Here is a 16,882-nt window from a genome sequence, read left to right as displayed (position 1 = left end):
TCCCCTTAGCTGGAGGGATACTAGCCAGATACCTCTCAGGGATAACCACTGAGCACGCCACGCTACCTGAGAAGAGGATCCACGTCATCTTGCAGATCATCCAAGCCAGGCGCTAGGTAGGCCTCCCCACATGTTTGGATGCCTTGATGTCTTACTAAGGAGTGGATTCCGACGATCCTGCTTGGCCTTTCACCATCATAGAATGGTGGTATTATGCAGCGTAATAGTTTCGGTTGAAATACTAGGAGAAGGCAGCAGAGGACACCAAGGGCAAACACTGCTTGTGCTATACAATATCAAATGTTGTTGCTTCTTTTTCAACCCTCTCTAGGGCATCGTATGGTCATGTAGGAAGTACGGAAATGACTGAGTTCCTATTAGCAAGTGTGGCAATATATAAAAGCTTAAATAGCCTGGACCACATGTCCTCCTGTCCTTAACAAGAGTCATTGAATCACTCTGCTGTCAGCTTGACAAGTCGAGCTCCCATTTCAGACGAAATAGTGACTTTCAATAAACCTTTGTTAGACAACCATTCAATCATCGCAGGAAGCCTGGTGGGATAAAGGATCTCAGCGTTAACAGCCCTACCACAGAGGGCTTTGACGGGCAGGTCGATAGATTCAGGACCGCCTCGTCTCCAAATAGAAAGGTAATAGCACTCGCGACCATTGACATCGCGCTTCGTTACAGCCATACCGAGTGAGAACCAATCATCGTGCCACTGTGGAAGACCCAAAGGCCAAAAGGCGGTTGCTGTGGGCAAATCAGCCCGTATGGCTCTATAAACATCCATGCCGTCTTTGATCAAATCAAACTGCTCCGGCCGGAGAAGATCTAAACGACCACTTAGATGCACTCTGCCCAGAAGACTGTTGACTACAGTCATCGCATTAAGCTCATCATCCCATGCCGGCTGCGGGTAGGCCCATATTGCCCCTTGTTCCGGAGTAACAGCCGTAGGGAGAGCCGACGCAATGGCCGGGTAGCGCTCTGGATCTTGCTGGTCGCTCGACGACTGGAGAGCGTGGACCGCCAACATGGCGTAATCCATCCGCTGGGCGCCACTGGAACAGTTTTCGATCAGGAGGTGGGGGTAGCGATCGTGCAATTCATTTACCCAGTGAAGATACGCACGGTTATGCTCTAGTTGGCCGGAGCCAGGACTTGAGCAGTTGATGTCTGTCCCTTGCGTGACGTCGATGTTGTAGTCGAACTTGAAGTACCCAACGCCGTATTCGGTCACTAGACGGTGGATGACGGCGCTCATGTGTTCTCGGACGGTAGGATGGCGGTAGTCGAGTTGATATCGGTTCTTCTCCAAGATGCGATGACCATCCCGCTGGAAGAACGCTTCGTCTGGGAGCTGCTTTGCCACAACACTGCGGACTCCAATGACTTCAGGCTCGATCCAAAGCCCGGGAATGAGTCCTTTGTTCCGGATCTGACTCAAAAGCTCCTTAAATCCAGATGGAAACCTCTTCTGAGACGGCTCCCACAACCCAACGTCGTCCCACCAGCCGGAATCATCGGCATACCAGCCAGCGTCAATCACAAAGTACTCGGCGCCTGCTTTGACAACGGGATCTACAAGCGCTAAGACCTTCTCTTCGGTGGGGTCACCCATCAAACAGTTCATGTAGTCATTGAAGATGATCGGCAGCCGGTCATGATCTCGGTGCTTGCGTCTGATCTGGCGTCTGTACTGGGTCATGGCTGCAAAGGCTTTCTCATAGTCATCCTGAACATGACACAGCGCTACAGGAACTGTGGTAAACTCCTGTCCTGGAGCGAGCCTCTCCCTCCAGTCATGCTCGGTCTCTACCGGCCCACCAGCAGCTAGATAAATGCTATCCTTCCAGTCTCCTATCTCCCATCGCCATGAGCCATTGTTCTCGACCTGCCAGAGCCAGGTGTCTTTTCCGCTGACATGCTTCAGAAGTCCCATAGGGAGATGTCCTTCCGTGGAAAAGGTGCCGCGGTTCGATACTGAATAGTGCGTCAGGCTTCCCCAATGCTCATCAGGCCGTCCGTAGACGCCACAATCATCGACCCCGAGACTGGGCAGGTCATGTTCAACCCACTGGGCTTCTCGGAACCACGAGTTGTTGGGCACGGAGAGTCTATATTCGTGCCACCACCTCTCCGAACTGGTCGATAGCCCACCGAGGACTAATGATGTAAGCTGCGTGACGACGAGATCTTTGTCACCACCGTTTTGAATGCTAGCGGTCGCACGTAGCACGGGGAATTCCTCGTAAATCGTCAGATGCGAGGTAACCAGTGCCCCGGATATACCGTCCTGTAGTCTCACATGGAGTGTCTGGGAGTCCGCTGCGGTATCAATCTCATGAGACTGATACCGCAGACGAGCACCGACGTAGCTCCCCACAAGACTTTTCGACGATTTATTCCTTTCTGTTCCCTCTCCGGCCAGCCGCACCTCTACCAAAGGCGCATACGAGTCACTGAAGTTCTTGAACGCGGGGGTCGGCGAAGTGCCAGGAAGAGGCAGCACCTCTTTTAAGAAAGCGGCCCCATCTTTATCAATAAGGACTTTGACTCGGAGAGCCTGGCTTTCGAGTGTAATTGTTTGCGACGGCATGTCAGGGTTGATGAGTCTAGTTACTGGGGCCTCCGGGATTTCCTTGGCCTGGGGAATCGTATTTAAAGAGGGGCAAATATCCGCTGGGCAGATCCCGGCTAATATTGCGCCAATAGGCTTCATGAGTCGGTTCATTTAGCATCATTCGATAGGTTGATTTATATGACTAACTCTCTCAATGGAATGTAGTATACTAGACGCATTGGCCTTTGCGATCAGTATTTGGTGGCTCAAGTGATGGCCACAGCCTTAGTTGCAGGATTTCGATGAAGCCATATACAAGTCTATGTACAGTCGCGGTAATTTGATTCCGCATATACCTAAATATCCTAGCCCGATGAGGGCTATATCTCATACCTCTCCGACAAAATTACTGGAAGCGCCGTCTACCGTACGTACATGGTTCTCTGAAAGAGGAATATCGTGGCGAGCAGTTCCATCAGGAGACATATGCCGCTCATGGTCCGCTTCTTTGCCTCTTCCCATGAAAAAGGTGCAGATCCGCGTGGACAGAGGATCGGTGGTGCTGTCCCTGTTTCTCGAGGCGACAAGGCTGGGTATGTGCCAATGGAGCGTAATTAAGGTCTTGAGCGAGGGTAGGCAGGATATGAAGATTGCAACGCAGACTTCCACTGCGGACCAGTTGAGGGGAGCGACTAGAAACCCTGAAGGTTCGTTAGTTTACACTCTCCATTGCAGCGAGAGGAGATAATTACATGTGTGGTCCGGACTGAAGTTCTTGATGTAGGTCACACGAATAATGCTCGTCACGCAGACTCTGGAGGCTTCGGTCAGTAAAGGCATGCAAGCGATTCTAAGATGACATACAGCAACCCCAGCGCAAACATGAGGATAACCCCGAACTTCTGGAGGCCACGAACCCGGAGCCGGAGCAGGGGAGGAATAGGCAGGACGAAGATTGCAATGTCTGTCGCTAATTTGATGCCGAAGCTGATGTAGTAGAACAGGGTGATATTCAAACAGCGGCCGGTGATGGTTGGATCCCATGCCGCCTGCACGGGCCGGCACTGTAGAATGACCACTATGATCTCTTCGACGCACTCCATGATGAGCAGTATGATGAGGGCGATGCATAATGATGTGAGGACCCGCGAGGGTATAAATATGTGCATGTACAAAACGCAGAACGACACCTTGATCGTGTTCAGGGCGATTATATATACTAATTGAGTTACGAATACAAGCTAGTGATGTCAACGGAGGTCCGCGCGGGATGAATTGAGACTTACCTTGAGAAACATGGTGATAGTGGAGGGTTGGTCGGCGATGAGTTCGAAATGTCTTCCGTAGCCATATCTAGTCACTAGGCCCATGTTAGAGTCAGGCGAGATCAGGGAGAAGCTGCCATACTCCACATTGAGATAAAACAGAGTGCAAACGTGAACATCTGCCGATTCCAATCAGCATATCTACACAGCTCCAATATTGGCATACGTGACCATACCCAGCTTATAATGCAGAGAACTTCAAGAATTAGCCCTGACTTAGTGGTCGAGAGTAGTATGACTTACCATCATCAGAACGGATCCTGTAATAGCGATAACGCACATACAGCCGCACAGCAACAGCTATACTGACGACGGACAGCAGGATCACATTGCAGGCGATAACATTGGGTACCCTCGACTGCGCCAGATACGCTGTATTCGCAGCGCCCTCGAAGTGCGTGAGGTTAAGCTGGTCCATCCATATTCATTACTGAGCAATTCTTGACCTGTATTTGACAGGTAGCATGGTGAACATGAAACAGCATAATAAAGCTGTATCTCGAGGTGTTTGACCGGGGCTGGAGTGATGATATCAACGGCTGTGCTGCCGTGGCTCTCCTCCCATGGTTCGGTCCCGAAAAAGGTTCAAGATCTCTATGGCGGCAGAAGATTCCACGAATGCCAATGCTTTAAGTACTACATGACGTTTTAGTCACTATAATGATATCTGGCATCTCCTGACCGCATTGATCATGTACATGAGGCGCAGTCAAGTCAGTATTCATCTTTGGATCTGTGATTTATCGGACCAAATATAGAAATGGGTGGGTCGTACACAGCCTCTTGCCAGTTTAAGCGAGGGGAAGTAGAATGCCACTGGCTATCTAGACGGTATAAGTGCCAGTATGGCCTCACAAGATGCAATAGCGTCATATCTCGTCCCAAATAGTAGTTAGTAGAGGATGTTGATACGTAGGATTCTGGTAGTCGCCTGATGATTTGTCATAGCGTTTATGACAGGGCTTTGTCTATACAACGGCGTGAAGATGGTTTATTAGATAACTCAATCATCACTCTGCTGCCCTTTCCATCCCAGCCAGGCACCAGCAATCAACCCCTTACACAAAACTGCCGTCCACAAAGCCCCCATCAATCCCACCGAACTCTTCGTCCACAGGCCTCCTAGAACCGTCCCCAGGAGTAAACAAACAATCGCCCCCAGTCGCCTCCTCTCCTCAACCGCAGAAAGTGAGGGAAACCTAGGATGGGAGAAAAAGTCACAGTAGACACTGGTCAACACGACACTGGTCAACCCATTAAACTCCAGGATGCGGCTCGTCACAGCCTGTCCGCTACTCTGAAACGCGACCAAAATCTGCGGCACGAGGGCTTTCCAACTGAGTTCTGTGTGTCTGGACGGAAAGTGCATGGTCACGATCGTCGCTGCGACAGCTATACAGAGCATCTGGACGGCGAACGACGCACAAAGCACCCAGCGCTGTCGCGAGGGAAACCGTCGGTGGAAAGCAGTGAAGCAGAAAGAGCCAAAGCAGAAGCTGAAAATGGAGACGCCGGCTTTGATCCAGCGGGTGGTCTTGTCTACGCCGATCAGGCCCAGGCCTAGGTACACGGTGTTGCCGGTCTGCATGCTCACGAAAGAGCCCCAGATAAACACCGCGGAGCTATCGAGTAGTCCCGTAATGACATAGCAGAAAATGAGCAGTAGATCTCCATAGTGAGGGTTGATTTCCGCCGAGAGATGGGCGGCGATCTGGCGGGCACGCGACTTGGTCGGCGGAGTGTTGTTGTTCCCAGGGTGCAGTAACCAGTCTGTCTCGTGTGGGATCGACTGCGAATCGCGATGTCGAGGTGTCATCCTGCAAATGGTATTCCGATGAGGCTGAGTTGGGAATGGAGAATGCCAGTGGATAAATATCAGCAAGCTCGACGCGTCTCTAAACGTGGGTTCTGGTGTGGAGCCGTGACGTCGCATTTGTTACATTTTTAGTGAAACTCTGATCACAACAATCAATCGCGTCGTAGTCTGGCATTCAGTATATCGGAAAGACGCGTTTATCTTGCATTATGCTAAATACAGAATCAGATATTCTTTACTGATGGCTGACCAGGTTATAGTATCAACTATTGGTGGGTGAGTGCGTTGATGCCTGAGGCAGACTGTAATAAGCGGTAAGGAAGCAGAATGGAAAGATTCGAGGAAATAGAGATACCATCATATGTTATTGGATGGATAGCCACGACGGACTAAAGTAGTGCTTCAGGTCCTACATGAAATGGCAAGCAACATAGATTCCTATCCGTGGCCCCCCACGGCGACATATATATATATTTCCTCCAGGACTGGCGGAATCATAGACATGCGGGAACCAGTGAACTACAAGTTATTGAATATTTGTAATACGGTATAAAAGCGACAGTCCCAGGATGGATTTCCTAATACCGAAGTGCTTTCATAGAATGATTACTATTATTATATACTAATTATAATCATCCTCAGCGGGCAATTGAACCCTCACCATAGCACCACACGTGTATCAGTTTATGCACAAGTGGTAGACTACGCGCTGCGCCTCATAAAGTCAAAAGCATCATAACCTCAGTCGGTACGAGGCCTTGTGAACCGAAGGAAGCGGGACGTGAGTCGAATTCTTAACCTTGGGCCTCTGCACCCTGTGTACGCCCGTCAGCACTGCCTCAGAAAAAGGATGGGACCACCTACTCATTGTTCGCAATGTACTGCCTAAGCAGCCACTTTTCATAATCGGTACCAGCACACGACTGGTCCGAGGAACACGCCACGGGATCATAGTTGCCATACGTGTAGAAAGCCGCCTTCTTTCTGTCCAGATCAGAGCCAGCGACGTTAGCGGGCTCATCCTTGGTTGGATATCCTCGGTAGGCCATCACATTCCCCTGGAACCTGGACTCCTTAGCCCCTTCATTCGCGAACAATCCAGCAGAGGTGTGGTCGCTGTGGTCTCCCGAGCCATACGGGTGGACGTAATCCTGAGAATTGATGCAATCGGGGTGGAAGTCGTTGATGATCTGCGCCAGGGTTTCGATAAGGTCACTGCGCGTGTAGCTCGTGCCGGATTCGTCCACTGTTCGGATGGAGTCGATTTTGCCCTTCCACAGCTTCTCGAGCGATTCGTGGCCTGTACTGGCGAAGCCGTCTCCGTCGATACTGCCGTCGGGCATGTGCATGAACGTGAGGGAGATATCGCGGTCTCGAAGCGAGTAGACAGGGATATCTTTGCCCTCTACCCCAATATCGGATTCGTCCCAGACATTGGGCATACCGGCCATTGCGGCGTAGGCCTGCATGGCGCCTGCTTGTCGGCTGGTCCAGTACTGGGAGTCCCGGCCTGCGTCGCCAGCGGTTAGGTATACAGAGCGGACATGCCGGGCCTGCGGCAATGTCATTGAGGATGTCTGGGTTCTGGAAGAGGATATCATTGTCCTGATGGGCGACAATATTGAGGGTGCGCGCTACGCGAGGCCTGATAAAGACAAAAGGCTGAGGAAGCAATAGGCCTTCATGTTGGGAATAGCAACGAGCAAACGTAGGATTAGAGTCTACAGAACTGAGCCCATTGTCTCGGCCAGGCATACCACCAGATCCAAGGCCTTATATGTGTCTTCATGCACGATATTATCGCGTATATTGTCGCGTGAAACGCATAGCACCTGTTGTTTATCAAGTGATGCGATTGCATTTTTTGCCCTTTTCACACTCCTGCCACAACGCCCGTTTAAACAGACTTGCAGATTTTTATCATCATTTGTCCCTTGTTTTCTGCTTCTGCCAATAAGAAATATGTTATTTTGGGCGCTGGCATTTAGTTCTGCGAGAAACAGGATTTCTGGGCATACTTATAACTCTGTCCGAGTGTTTTCCAGCTACACGAGTAAACGAGCCATTAAAGTCCATTCACCCCTTCTATACATAGCTTACTTGATGTCAAAGGAGAGCCGTATTCTTCGTAGCTGCAGTTGTCTTTTGTAGATGCCTTTTATCGAATGGGCATGTAAACCTCACTTTATAGTGACTGGATATAGTAGCAATCTGCGGCTTCAAAACCCTAGCCAATTATTGTAGGCAAACAATCACGCCGCATCGACCCTCTCCAAGAACACAACTTTGCTGGCATAATCCGTGCTAAACGAATACTGCAACCCAAGGTTCATCAGCATATCGCCCGAACACGGCCCCTGCTCGTCAATGCGGTACATCGCTCGCGGATCGAGCCCCTGCAATCTCACCCTGGGCATGGTATGATTAACATTCGGGCTAAGCTGGAAGAAGAACAAGACAGCCTTGGCTCCGTCGTCCGAGATAAACAGCACAGCAGGCCAATTCGACTCCTCAGGGAGACTAAGCCTCCACATATCGCCTTTCAGCACGATGGGGTTGACCTTCTCAGCCAAGGCAATCAGCTCCGGAACCGCAGCTTTCTCGTCAGGGCGCATCTTCAGCGGGTCGAGCTCAAGCCCGTACGATCCGCCCATCATTGCAACGTGCGCGCGGAATGTAAGCGGGACCGTTCGCCCTGTTTGGTGGTTCGGCACCGCGGAGATATGCGCGCCCATTGCGCTGGCGGGGTAGACCAGCGAGGTACCCATCTGGATGAAGATGCGTTCCACGGCGTCGGTGTTATCCGATGTCCAGACTTGGGGGAAGTACTGTAGAACTCCGGGGTCAAAGCGCCCGCCACCGGAGGCGCATCCTTCCCAGAGGATATTGGGGAAGCGCGAGGTGAGGGTGTCGAAGACGCGGTACATTCCAAGCATGTAGGCGTGGTTTGCGGCCGGGGAGGGTGTCTCGTTGATAGCACGGTTGTGGTCCCATTTTACGTAGGTGATGTCAGCGCTGTTGAGGATATTGGTGATGGCGTCGATGATGAACTCTTGTACTTCGGGTAGCGCGAGATTCAGCACGAGCTGGTTGCGTTGTTCGGTGCGCGGGTAAGAGCCTGCGTGGAGGACCCAGTCAGGGTGCTCGTGGTATAGGCTTGACCGTGGGTTCACCATTTCAGGCTCAACCCAGATACCGAAGCGAAGATGGTCCGACGAGTTGGCCACCTTCAACGAGGTGATGGCTTTCACGAGTGGCTCAAGTCCATTAGGAAATCGAGCTGGATTGGGGATCCAGTCGCCCAGCCCGGCGGCGTCTGAGGTTCGAGGGTATTTATCGCCGAACCACCCATCGTCCATGACGAAGAGCTTTACGCCCAAAGCAGCGGACTCCTGTGCCATGCGGTACATGTTCTCCTCGTTGATGTCGAAGTACAAGCCCTCCCAGCTGTTCAGCAGGACAGGTCGGTTGTCCGTGGCGAACTTACTTTTCATAAGATGATTGCGATAGAGGCGGTGCAGAGAGCGCGACATGCCTCCTAGACCGTCTTTTGAGTATACCGATACACACTCGGGAGACGTGAGGGTTTCCCCTGGTGCCAGTGGCCAGGATAGCTGGTTTGGATGGAAACCCATAGACACACGCGTCAATCCCTGCGAGCCTTTCTCAACATTGGCAGCAAAGGAGCCGGTGTAGACCAGTGAGAAACCCCATGTCTCGCCCTGGGATTCAGTAGTAGAGTGATGTGCCAGGGCGACGAAGGGGTTGTGCAAGTGCGACGAGAAGCCTGTTGTACTCCCGAACCTGACACAGTAGGTCAATAGTCTTGTCTTACTGGTTTTATACCGATGTCTTACCCCTGTATGCCATAGTCCACCTTGCGCCTCTGCCGATGCGCTTCTCTCGCCCAGTCTCCTCTGAGGCCTATCATATCAAAGTCCTCGCATGGTAAATCCACACTCATGCTAGAAAGTGCCTCGATTGAGATCGTGCGCTTGCCTTTGTTCGTCAAGCTCACGCTCCGCACAATGGCGTCGTACTTTGGGAAGATGGAGTACACTAGATCCGCCACCACCTCGCTATACTGATCATACAAATGCACCACCAGCGTTGAGACATCGTCCTCTGTACCATATGTCGCCGGCAATCCAAGAAGCGCAGGCTTGCCCTTCACCACGGTGTGCGAATCATACCGAAAAGCCGAGACGGTATGACCCTGTGCCTGCCGGATTCGAACGGCAGGGACTCGAAAGTCTCCCCGGCCTTGGTCCGGGAACTCGCGGCGAACGCGGTCAGGCATACCGGTCCACCCATTGATTATGGGCGCTGGATCATCGGGAATAGGTCCACTGACGCTCCCGCCGAAGTGATCGGAGCGCAGGTCGCCGGTGCTCTCGTCAACGTGGAACCGGTAGGAAACATTGTAGCCATTAAGGGCAAAGGCTTTGCCGTCGACGACAATAGCTGTCACCGAAAAGGTTAGAAACAGTGCAGAGTTTTAGGATATTTGCTGATGCATGGACAAGCTTGATCAATGTTTGCTTACCATTGGCTGTCGGGGATTTCTGAGCCATTGTATTCTTTCCAGGAGATCAAGCGAGGAGATACTACTCATGCAGTGACTAAAGCGATGCTTCCAACAGGAAGGATTTCCATCTAATATATCTCCGCAGTAGTCAGCCCCGCGGGGGGCAGCTTAGAGGAAGAAAATAAACAAAAAGTTATTATCGATATTACCATCTAACCTTACCGGTCCAGCTGGCAGCTAAAAGTGGGCTGATTCCGCCACTATTGCTTTTAACCGAAATGGCCACGGGGGACGGCCCGTCAATTCGATATAGATTACTGCTTATCCATTTAGGCAGTTGCATTGACCTTTCTTTTCATTATTAGACAGATTATTCTCTTGCTAGTACCTGAGGTATTATCATATCGCTGATTACTACTACCTGGATACCTTCATAAATACTTCATCTGACTTAGTTTAAGGCTATACAAGGTGATATAATATTCATTCTAGCTTTCAGTTTCTCTAGCTAGACCGAAAGGCAGTCAAGCCAGGCCCTCTAGAACTCGTCGACCATATCGCGCCTTCATGGAGTAACTGAAAAATGAAGCTGCATGGATCAGTAGCTATGTACCTAACCGATGCAGATATCCCTCAGATCATCGTAGGGCCGCCTGACTAACGGCAGAACCTCTGAAACACCTATATACCTTGAACGGAAATGCTTTGAAGACTGTGGTACCCTACCATTGCTAGCCACGCGTCCTGTCCTTGTCGGCGGGGGCCTAGGGGTTATGATAATCTGTTTACCTTAACTAGCATAGTCCTGCTGCTATTGTTGTTGTCGCCTTCGGTGATGCGCCGGTCATCACTAGCTATCAATCCAAAATATCTGTAGTTTTTGTCGATTGGTTTGCCAAAGACTTGCCAAAGACTTGGTGGTCTATGTGTCTGTTTCTCGGAATTACAGCGCTTTTGGCAAGCGGCTATCCTTTCTGAGAATCATTTTATTACACAGCAATATATCTGAATAGATTATTGAAACCGAGTCATGTCTGCTGTGCGTCGGAGATACTCATCTTCATACTCAAGGATCAGCCGCCTCGTGAATATTTTCGGCAGAGGAGGCCAAAACATGGGGACCAAACATACCAGCAAGATTCCATGTTCTTGTAGCGTAGGTAAGGATGCGTTGGAAAGGCTCTTCTTCGAAGTGAAACGCCAGCCCATATGACTGTTTGAGATTTCTGGCTGCGAGGAGAGCTTCTCCAGTGCACATCACGGCCGGTAGGGGTACGCAAGGTATCTTCCTACTAGGCTCAAGGTCGTCGAATTTGGAGCAGATATCTCCGACCATCTTAATATACGCCGTGATCGCAAGGAACGAGGTATCCAGATCAGTCGAGGAAATTGCTCCACGAGCTGCTCGGGATAGGCGGTCTTGATGAAGAGTTATTGCAGACCTAGTATACTTCAGTGACCAGACAACCTCGAAGCATACAAGTGCACGCACGATAAACAAATGGCATTTGCCCCACACAGAACTGCCCAACTCCCGGGCGTTTGCTCAAATAGAATCTCCATAAACTGCATCAGTGTGCGATCAAGAACTGTGAATTGTTCGAACGACCAATCGGCGTCACTTGACCGTCTAAGCATCTGGACTTGTCCGAGGATGCGGGACGCCTGGATCTCACGGGCAAAATAACACAAGGGAACCTGAAGCGGCGTCGATAAAGACGGATGAGAATTGCCGGGGACCGGTGTTTTCAGTTTATAACAGAAGATGTCGTCTATCGGCAGCCGATAACTGGCATCAGCTTCTTCGACTGCGTGAGGCGCCCGAAACTCGGTGGCTACCTGGCAAATGATCCTGATGCATCTCATTTAAGTGGCCATAATTGAGTAGAAGAGTGGGTGGCCTACCGGTCTAACATATATAGTCCGCACCAGACTCTTCTTCGTTCCTCGGATACATCCCAGGGGGAACTTTCCTCATCATGTTGGATATGATCGATATTCAAGCGAAGAGTATATCCCAGCCTCGCGCAATTCCCAACGCTTACAGAAGCCTCGTTGAGCCGGGAAGCTCTCAGCTCGCACAATACCAGCAACAACCCACTCTGCACCATCTCCAATGAAGGTTCCCGTTGGAGCTGTAGAAAGGAGAATAAGTATTTGCCAACCTGGTAGATCCTCGTCCGGTCAGTATCGTTGCTAGATTGATCACGTGAGCCAGTAACCAAAAACACGCCTAATAGGAGCATTGCTGTCTCTGCACAAGGCTCGCGATGCAGGTTAGACAGCCGTTTCCGAAAACCTGGCTCTATGATCACTGAGAACCAGGGATGGATATCGCAAAAGTATTCCTCGAGCATTCTCTCAACGGATACACATTGCTCCGTCAGCGCTGCCATGACGAGACCAACAAAGTAGTTGTCAATATCTACACGCCGGGAACTGATATTGTCCCAATGGGGCTGTAAGGCCTGAAAGCTGCCGGGGAGCCACAGCTGGTCCTGGTTAACCGGTACATGAAAGAGGAGGAAATCAGACAGCGCCACTCTGGGAAAGTCCTCGGTTTGTGTCACATTCCACGAATAGTCGCATGATAACTTTGATCTTTCCCGGTGTCAGTAACATGAAGCTAAAGGGAAGATGCGGAGAAAGCGGACTTCATGCATCGACTGCAAGACGGTAGCGTCTTATCGCATCTTCTCTTCTGACTGCGGCAGAGCGCACAGGCATTAGGTGAGTATGGCCCGACGGCCATCGGCTTAGCATCGGCTTGAGTGAAACTCCGCATGGGAGCAGAAGCTTAGTGCGAGAGTGAAAGCGCCTAGATACTGACCAGCGCCTAAAATAATAGTTCCCCTAGCCTAGTACTTGTCCTGTCAAAAAAGGCCCATGATTACAATTCACAGGTTGACCCCGCACGGCCCTTATCTTGGCAGCCGCATCGGTGGCTTGGCCTTAGAACCTAAGGGGGTCTAGATCCTATTAGCGTGCAGATTTACATGCAAAGGTTCATGACTAATCATATTCAAGGTGACTATTTCAGGAGCGAACGATGCAGTGCAGCGCGAGTTGCCTTGATGCTAGAAATATATGGCCGGGTGCCTCTTCGATAATTGTGTCGCCTTGCCCATTCGGTTATCCTCAGGCACCATCGATTCGCCCGAAGACCCCTGAACCTGTTCCGGAAGCCCATCTCTTGATGCCTCACCCCAGGGGCTCCTACTAGGAGTCGCTGGCGAAGTATCTTCGTTTCTGCTCATCTGATGACTGGTTTGCATTCTGGACGCTGTTAGCTCTCGATCTGATCGAGCGTTGTCCGGTGAATCTGTCCCGATCAGCATTCCAGACCTATTGGAAGCCTGAGAAGTGCGATGCTGTGTTGCACTATTTGGGGACTGAATTGCATCAAGAGGCATTGTCCGCTGCGCATCGCTAATGACATTCTTTATCATGAACTGGTCATTCTTCGCCTCCAGCCAGCGCTTCAAATCAGATGGTTCACGCAAAGGAAGTTGCGTCCATTCTTCCACTCGTGCAGCCTTCGGTTTCGGTGATATGTCTGCCTTCCGTGAAGCTCGAATGAGTGATGGACCGTTCATTGCGCGTAAAGTTGCAAGCGCTTCATATAAAGCGAGCTCTGTGTCTGCAAGTCGCATTTCTAGTTGATTGACGTAGCCTAATGGTAGGCCCCTGCACAAGACATCAGGAACAGGATGATGGGCGAAGACGGCAGATTACCTACCTCCTTCCACTCTCTGGGTAATTGCATTTTGACGGGTCCGCTGAACACTGAGAACAGAATGGACTGGCAACAGTAACTTAGTCTCTGTAGGGTCCACTATTACATGTATATGAACGGTTATTCATACAGATTGCGGTCGCACTGGCGGTATGTCAGTTCCATGTCACCCAGAGGACCACCACCCCACTCGCCTTGCATTTTCTTTGTCTGCATAACTCGCAGGAAATAGGACTGACCGACTCGGTCTCTGCATATCTCTGCCATTAGCGGATCTTTTCGGGAAGCGTGATGGTGGCAGAAGAACCAGACAGCGGAATAACGCCACTATAAGGACTCTCCACAACTGACGAAACAACGCGCTGAGATCACGACGATTATCGTACCTGGAGGCATGTTGACCACTGAATAAAGGCAATTCAATCGTCGACAGATCCGGTTATACAACAATAACCCACACGACAGTTGCGAGTTGGCTGGCGGACTTGAAAAACTCCGGTGAACCACGTGATATCCCCGCAAATACCAGGGTTAGTCATCCACTCTACCTCCTCAACTCATGGAGCGTTGGAGGCTTCGCAGGTGTTTCGCAAACAATTTTCAGATTATGATCGTGGATACGGATCAATTATGGCCACGCCGTCTTCATCTGTGACCGGTCTGGCTGGGTGCGACGACTTGCCATGGCAGCATGATGGCCGGCCACCCAAAAGGCGTAAAGGGGTTTCAATCACAAGCACGTGCCGGCCGTCGCCTCGAGAGATTGGAATCATGAGAGAGACAGAACGGGATGATTCCGCAACCTTTCTGGGCAGTTCCAGTGGCATTCACTTTATCCGCACAGTTTACAATGCATTTGCCAAGCGTTCAGCGGTCTTACAGGAAGCGCGAGTCAGGAACCAGAGCTTAGTGCCTGGCGAAGACGATCAGTTACAAAGAAGTCCTGGCAAGTCGCACGGGCTGGATGAGCTCTGTTTGAAATACGAGTTATCTCTTCAAAATCCTGAGTCGGTATCATTTGAGAGCCTCGTGGGTTGGTCGCGGAGCTACTTTGAGTATTGGCATCCCATCTTCCCGTTCCTGCATGCACCGACCGTATTGGAAACGATGGAGAGACTCAGTGAGAGAGGGATCGAGTCACTTGACCGTGCTGATCTAGCTATATTACGCTCTATACTTTCTATATCGGTGATTGATAACCGCCAGGCGCAGAACTCTGGTATGACAGCGGACCCGATCCCTTCTGCCCTGGTGTATCGAACCGTGCAAGAGGCGATGGAAAGCATCCATGGTTTGCTGCTGGAGCCCTCAACGCTTCCGTTGCTGCAGGCAGTATTCAGCGTCCAGCTAGTACTGACGTCTGTGTTACGTCTCAATACAGCTTCCAGGGTCGGGGGATTGATCAGTCGAACTGCGTTTCATCTAGGTCTCCATCGTTGTCCTGCACGATTCTCGTGTTTCAGCCGTGAGGATGCAGATATTCGCCGTCGCCTTTTCTGGTCGATTTATTGTCTAGAAAGATATTTGTCCCAGGCTCTGGGAACACCGCCTAGTATACAGGATGACGACATCGATGTCTGCTATCCAGCGAGTGAAAGACACGGAGAAATAGGGAAGTTGCAGCAGGCGAAAGGCTCTCACAGCCACTTGCGATTGTTTATCCATCTCGCCAAGTTTGCAAGGCTCAGGGGTCTTATACTGGAGCTCCGCAACAAATCCATCCTGCACAGTCGTAATAATACCCTCGAGGCTACGTACGTCAACGGTGAACTTGCGCAATGGTGGAACGAGGTCTATGACGACGTTTATCCCATGGGAGAGCAGCTAGAATGTCCGTCCGAGCACGAACCATCTTTGCAGCCTTACCACCGCTTACTGCTTGTGGTCCTCAGGCATGAAGCCATCATATCAATGAATCGGCCCTTACTCGCTGCTGAAAGACTCTCGCCGGAATACAAACCAGCCCTACAGTCTTGCATTGAGTCTTCGCGGTCCCTGATTTCAGCTTTGAGGGCATACTTGTTGACTCCTAACAGTAGTCAAAGTGGCCAAGATGCAGCAGATAGTGGCCAACACCAAGCGCCATTGACTTGGCCATCGTTTACCTGGGCTACTTGGATGGCCTGTCTCATCTTAATGTACGCCGCATCTGAGGGCGAGTTTTCAACTACAAGTGCCCTAAAATATGCTAAACTCGGTATATCTATATTGGAAAATCTCTCACTGCGGAAGAGTAGCTGGCCGGAAACCTGTATCGAAGCAATCAGAGGCATGGAGTCGGCTTTGAAAATCAAGCTAGATTCTAATTCTAGGGAACAGACTCCGGTACCCAGGACTTTTCCCAGACGCACACAGCGGACCACATTGTCAGCTTCAAGCGAGCGTCACATTGAAATAGAGCCAAATAGTAGAATGGGTCCATTCCCAGTGCAGGATGAGAGCATGTCGCGAGCAGACCTCCTGTCTTCACCTTTGACGCCGAGAATGAGTGCTTCAAACATTACCGAGAGGACATCTGGGCTATCCACCCCAGCACATCAGCAACGGCCGATGCCAAACCAGGCCCATCACCCGTCGAGTTATGATCTGCATAATGACCAATCCAGCCTCGGCGTAGAAACTGACAATATGAACGACTTGAGCTCCGCTGGTATGATATTCGGAGATACGATGGGCTCACAATTTCCCTATGCGGTCGCTGCCGGTCAGGACATCGCTTCTTTTGCGACGGCTGACCCGTGTGGTATAAACAATCTATGGAGTATCGCGGACTGGCCTTGGATGATTCACGAAAACTTTTCATGATTTACCATTTGTCAATGATATAGTCTCGCCGTCGACAAATACAGGAAATATTATTCTTGGTTGGAAATGCTGTTCCCAATATCAACAGACTAGGTGAGCGTTT

The 16,882-nt window shown here is 50.7% G+C and overlaps 6 protein-coding genes across 6 annotated transcripts; 1 reads left to right on the top strand and 5 right to left on the bottom strand.

Moving 5' to 3' along the window:
* Positions 1-454: 454 nt before the first annotated feature.
* On the bottom strand, positions 455-4,312 carry ALT_9556 (putative Melibiase subfamily; the record flags this gene model as incomplete). The annotated part of the gene is made up of 6 exons (XM_089600641.1): positions 455-2,722; positions 3,005-3,270; positions 3,322-3,383; positions 3,434-3,810; positions 3,856-4,013; positions 4,138-4,312. The coding sequence occupies 6 exons, from the start codon at positions 4,310-4,312 to the stop codon at positions 455-457; spliced, it is 3,306 nt and encodes a 1,101-aa protein (XP_089455138.1).
* A 585-nt stretch (positions 4,313-4,897) lies between these two features.
* ALT_9555 (YoaK family protein) lies at positions 4,898-5,710 on the bottom strand (the record flags this gene model as incomplete). The annotated part of the gene is made up of 1 exon (XM_033560014.2): positions 4,898-5,710. One exon carries the CDS (start codon positions 5,708-5,710, stop codon positions 4,898-4,900), a length of 813 nt encoding a protein of 270 aa, XP_033415905.2.
* Positions 5,711-6,570: 860 nt separating this feature from the next.
* ALT_9554 (uncharacterized protein) lies at positions 6,571-7,311 on the bottom strand (the record flags this gene model as incomplete). The annotated part of the gene is made up of 1 exon (XM_089600640.1): positions 6,571-7,311. One exon carries the CDS (start codon positions 7,309-7,311, stop codon positions 6,571-6,573), a length of 741 nt encoding a protein of 246 aa, XP_089455137.1.
* A 651-nt stretch (positions 7,312-7,962) lies between these two features.
* Positions 7,963-10,284, bottom strand: ALT_9553 (alpha-galactosidase; the record flags this gene model as incomplete). The annotated part of the gene is made up of 3 exons (XM_033560012.2): positions 7,963-9,514; positions 9,568-10,174; positions 10,257-10,284. 3 exons carry the CDS (start codon positions 10,282-10,284, stop codon positions 7,963-7,965), a joined length of 2,187 nt encoding a protein of 728 aa, XP_033415903.2.
* Positions 10,285-13,315: 3,031 nt separating this feature from the next.
* ALT_9552 (uncharacterized protein) lies at positions 13,316-13,891 on the bottom strand (the record flags this gene model as incomplete). The annotated part of the gene is made up of 1 exon (XM_033560010.2): positions 13,316-13,891. The coding sequence occupies one exon, from the start codon at positions 13,889-13,891 to the stop codon at positions 13,316-13,318; it is 576 nt and encodes a 191-aa protein (XP_033415901.2).
* Positions 13,892-14,604: 713 nt separating this feature from the next.
* On the top strand, positions 14,605-16,779 carry ALT_9551 (CeGAL family transcription factor; the record flags this gene model as incomplete). Its single annotated transcript, XM_033560009.2, has 1 exon — positions 14,605-16,779. One exon carries the CDS (start codon positions 14,605-14,607, stop codon positions 16,777-16,779), a length of 2,175 nt encoding a protein of 724 aa, XP_033415900.2.
* Between the last annotated feature and the right edge of the window lie 103 nt (positions 16,780-16,882).

This window comes from Aspergillus lentulus (assembly GCF_001445615.1).
Source record: "Aspergillus lentulus DNA, contig: Alt17, strain: IFM 54703, whole genome shotgun sequence".
Classification (NCBI taxonomy): domain Eukaryota; kingdom Fungi; phylum Ascomycota; class Eurotiomycetes; order Eurotiales; family Aspergillaceae; genus Aspergillus; species Aspergillus lentulus.
This window is presented reverse-complemented; position numbering and strand designations above follow the sequence as displayed.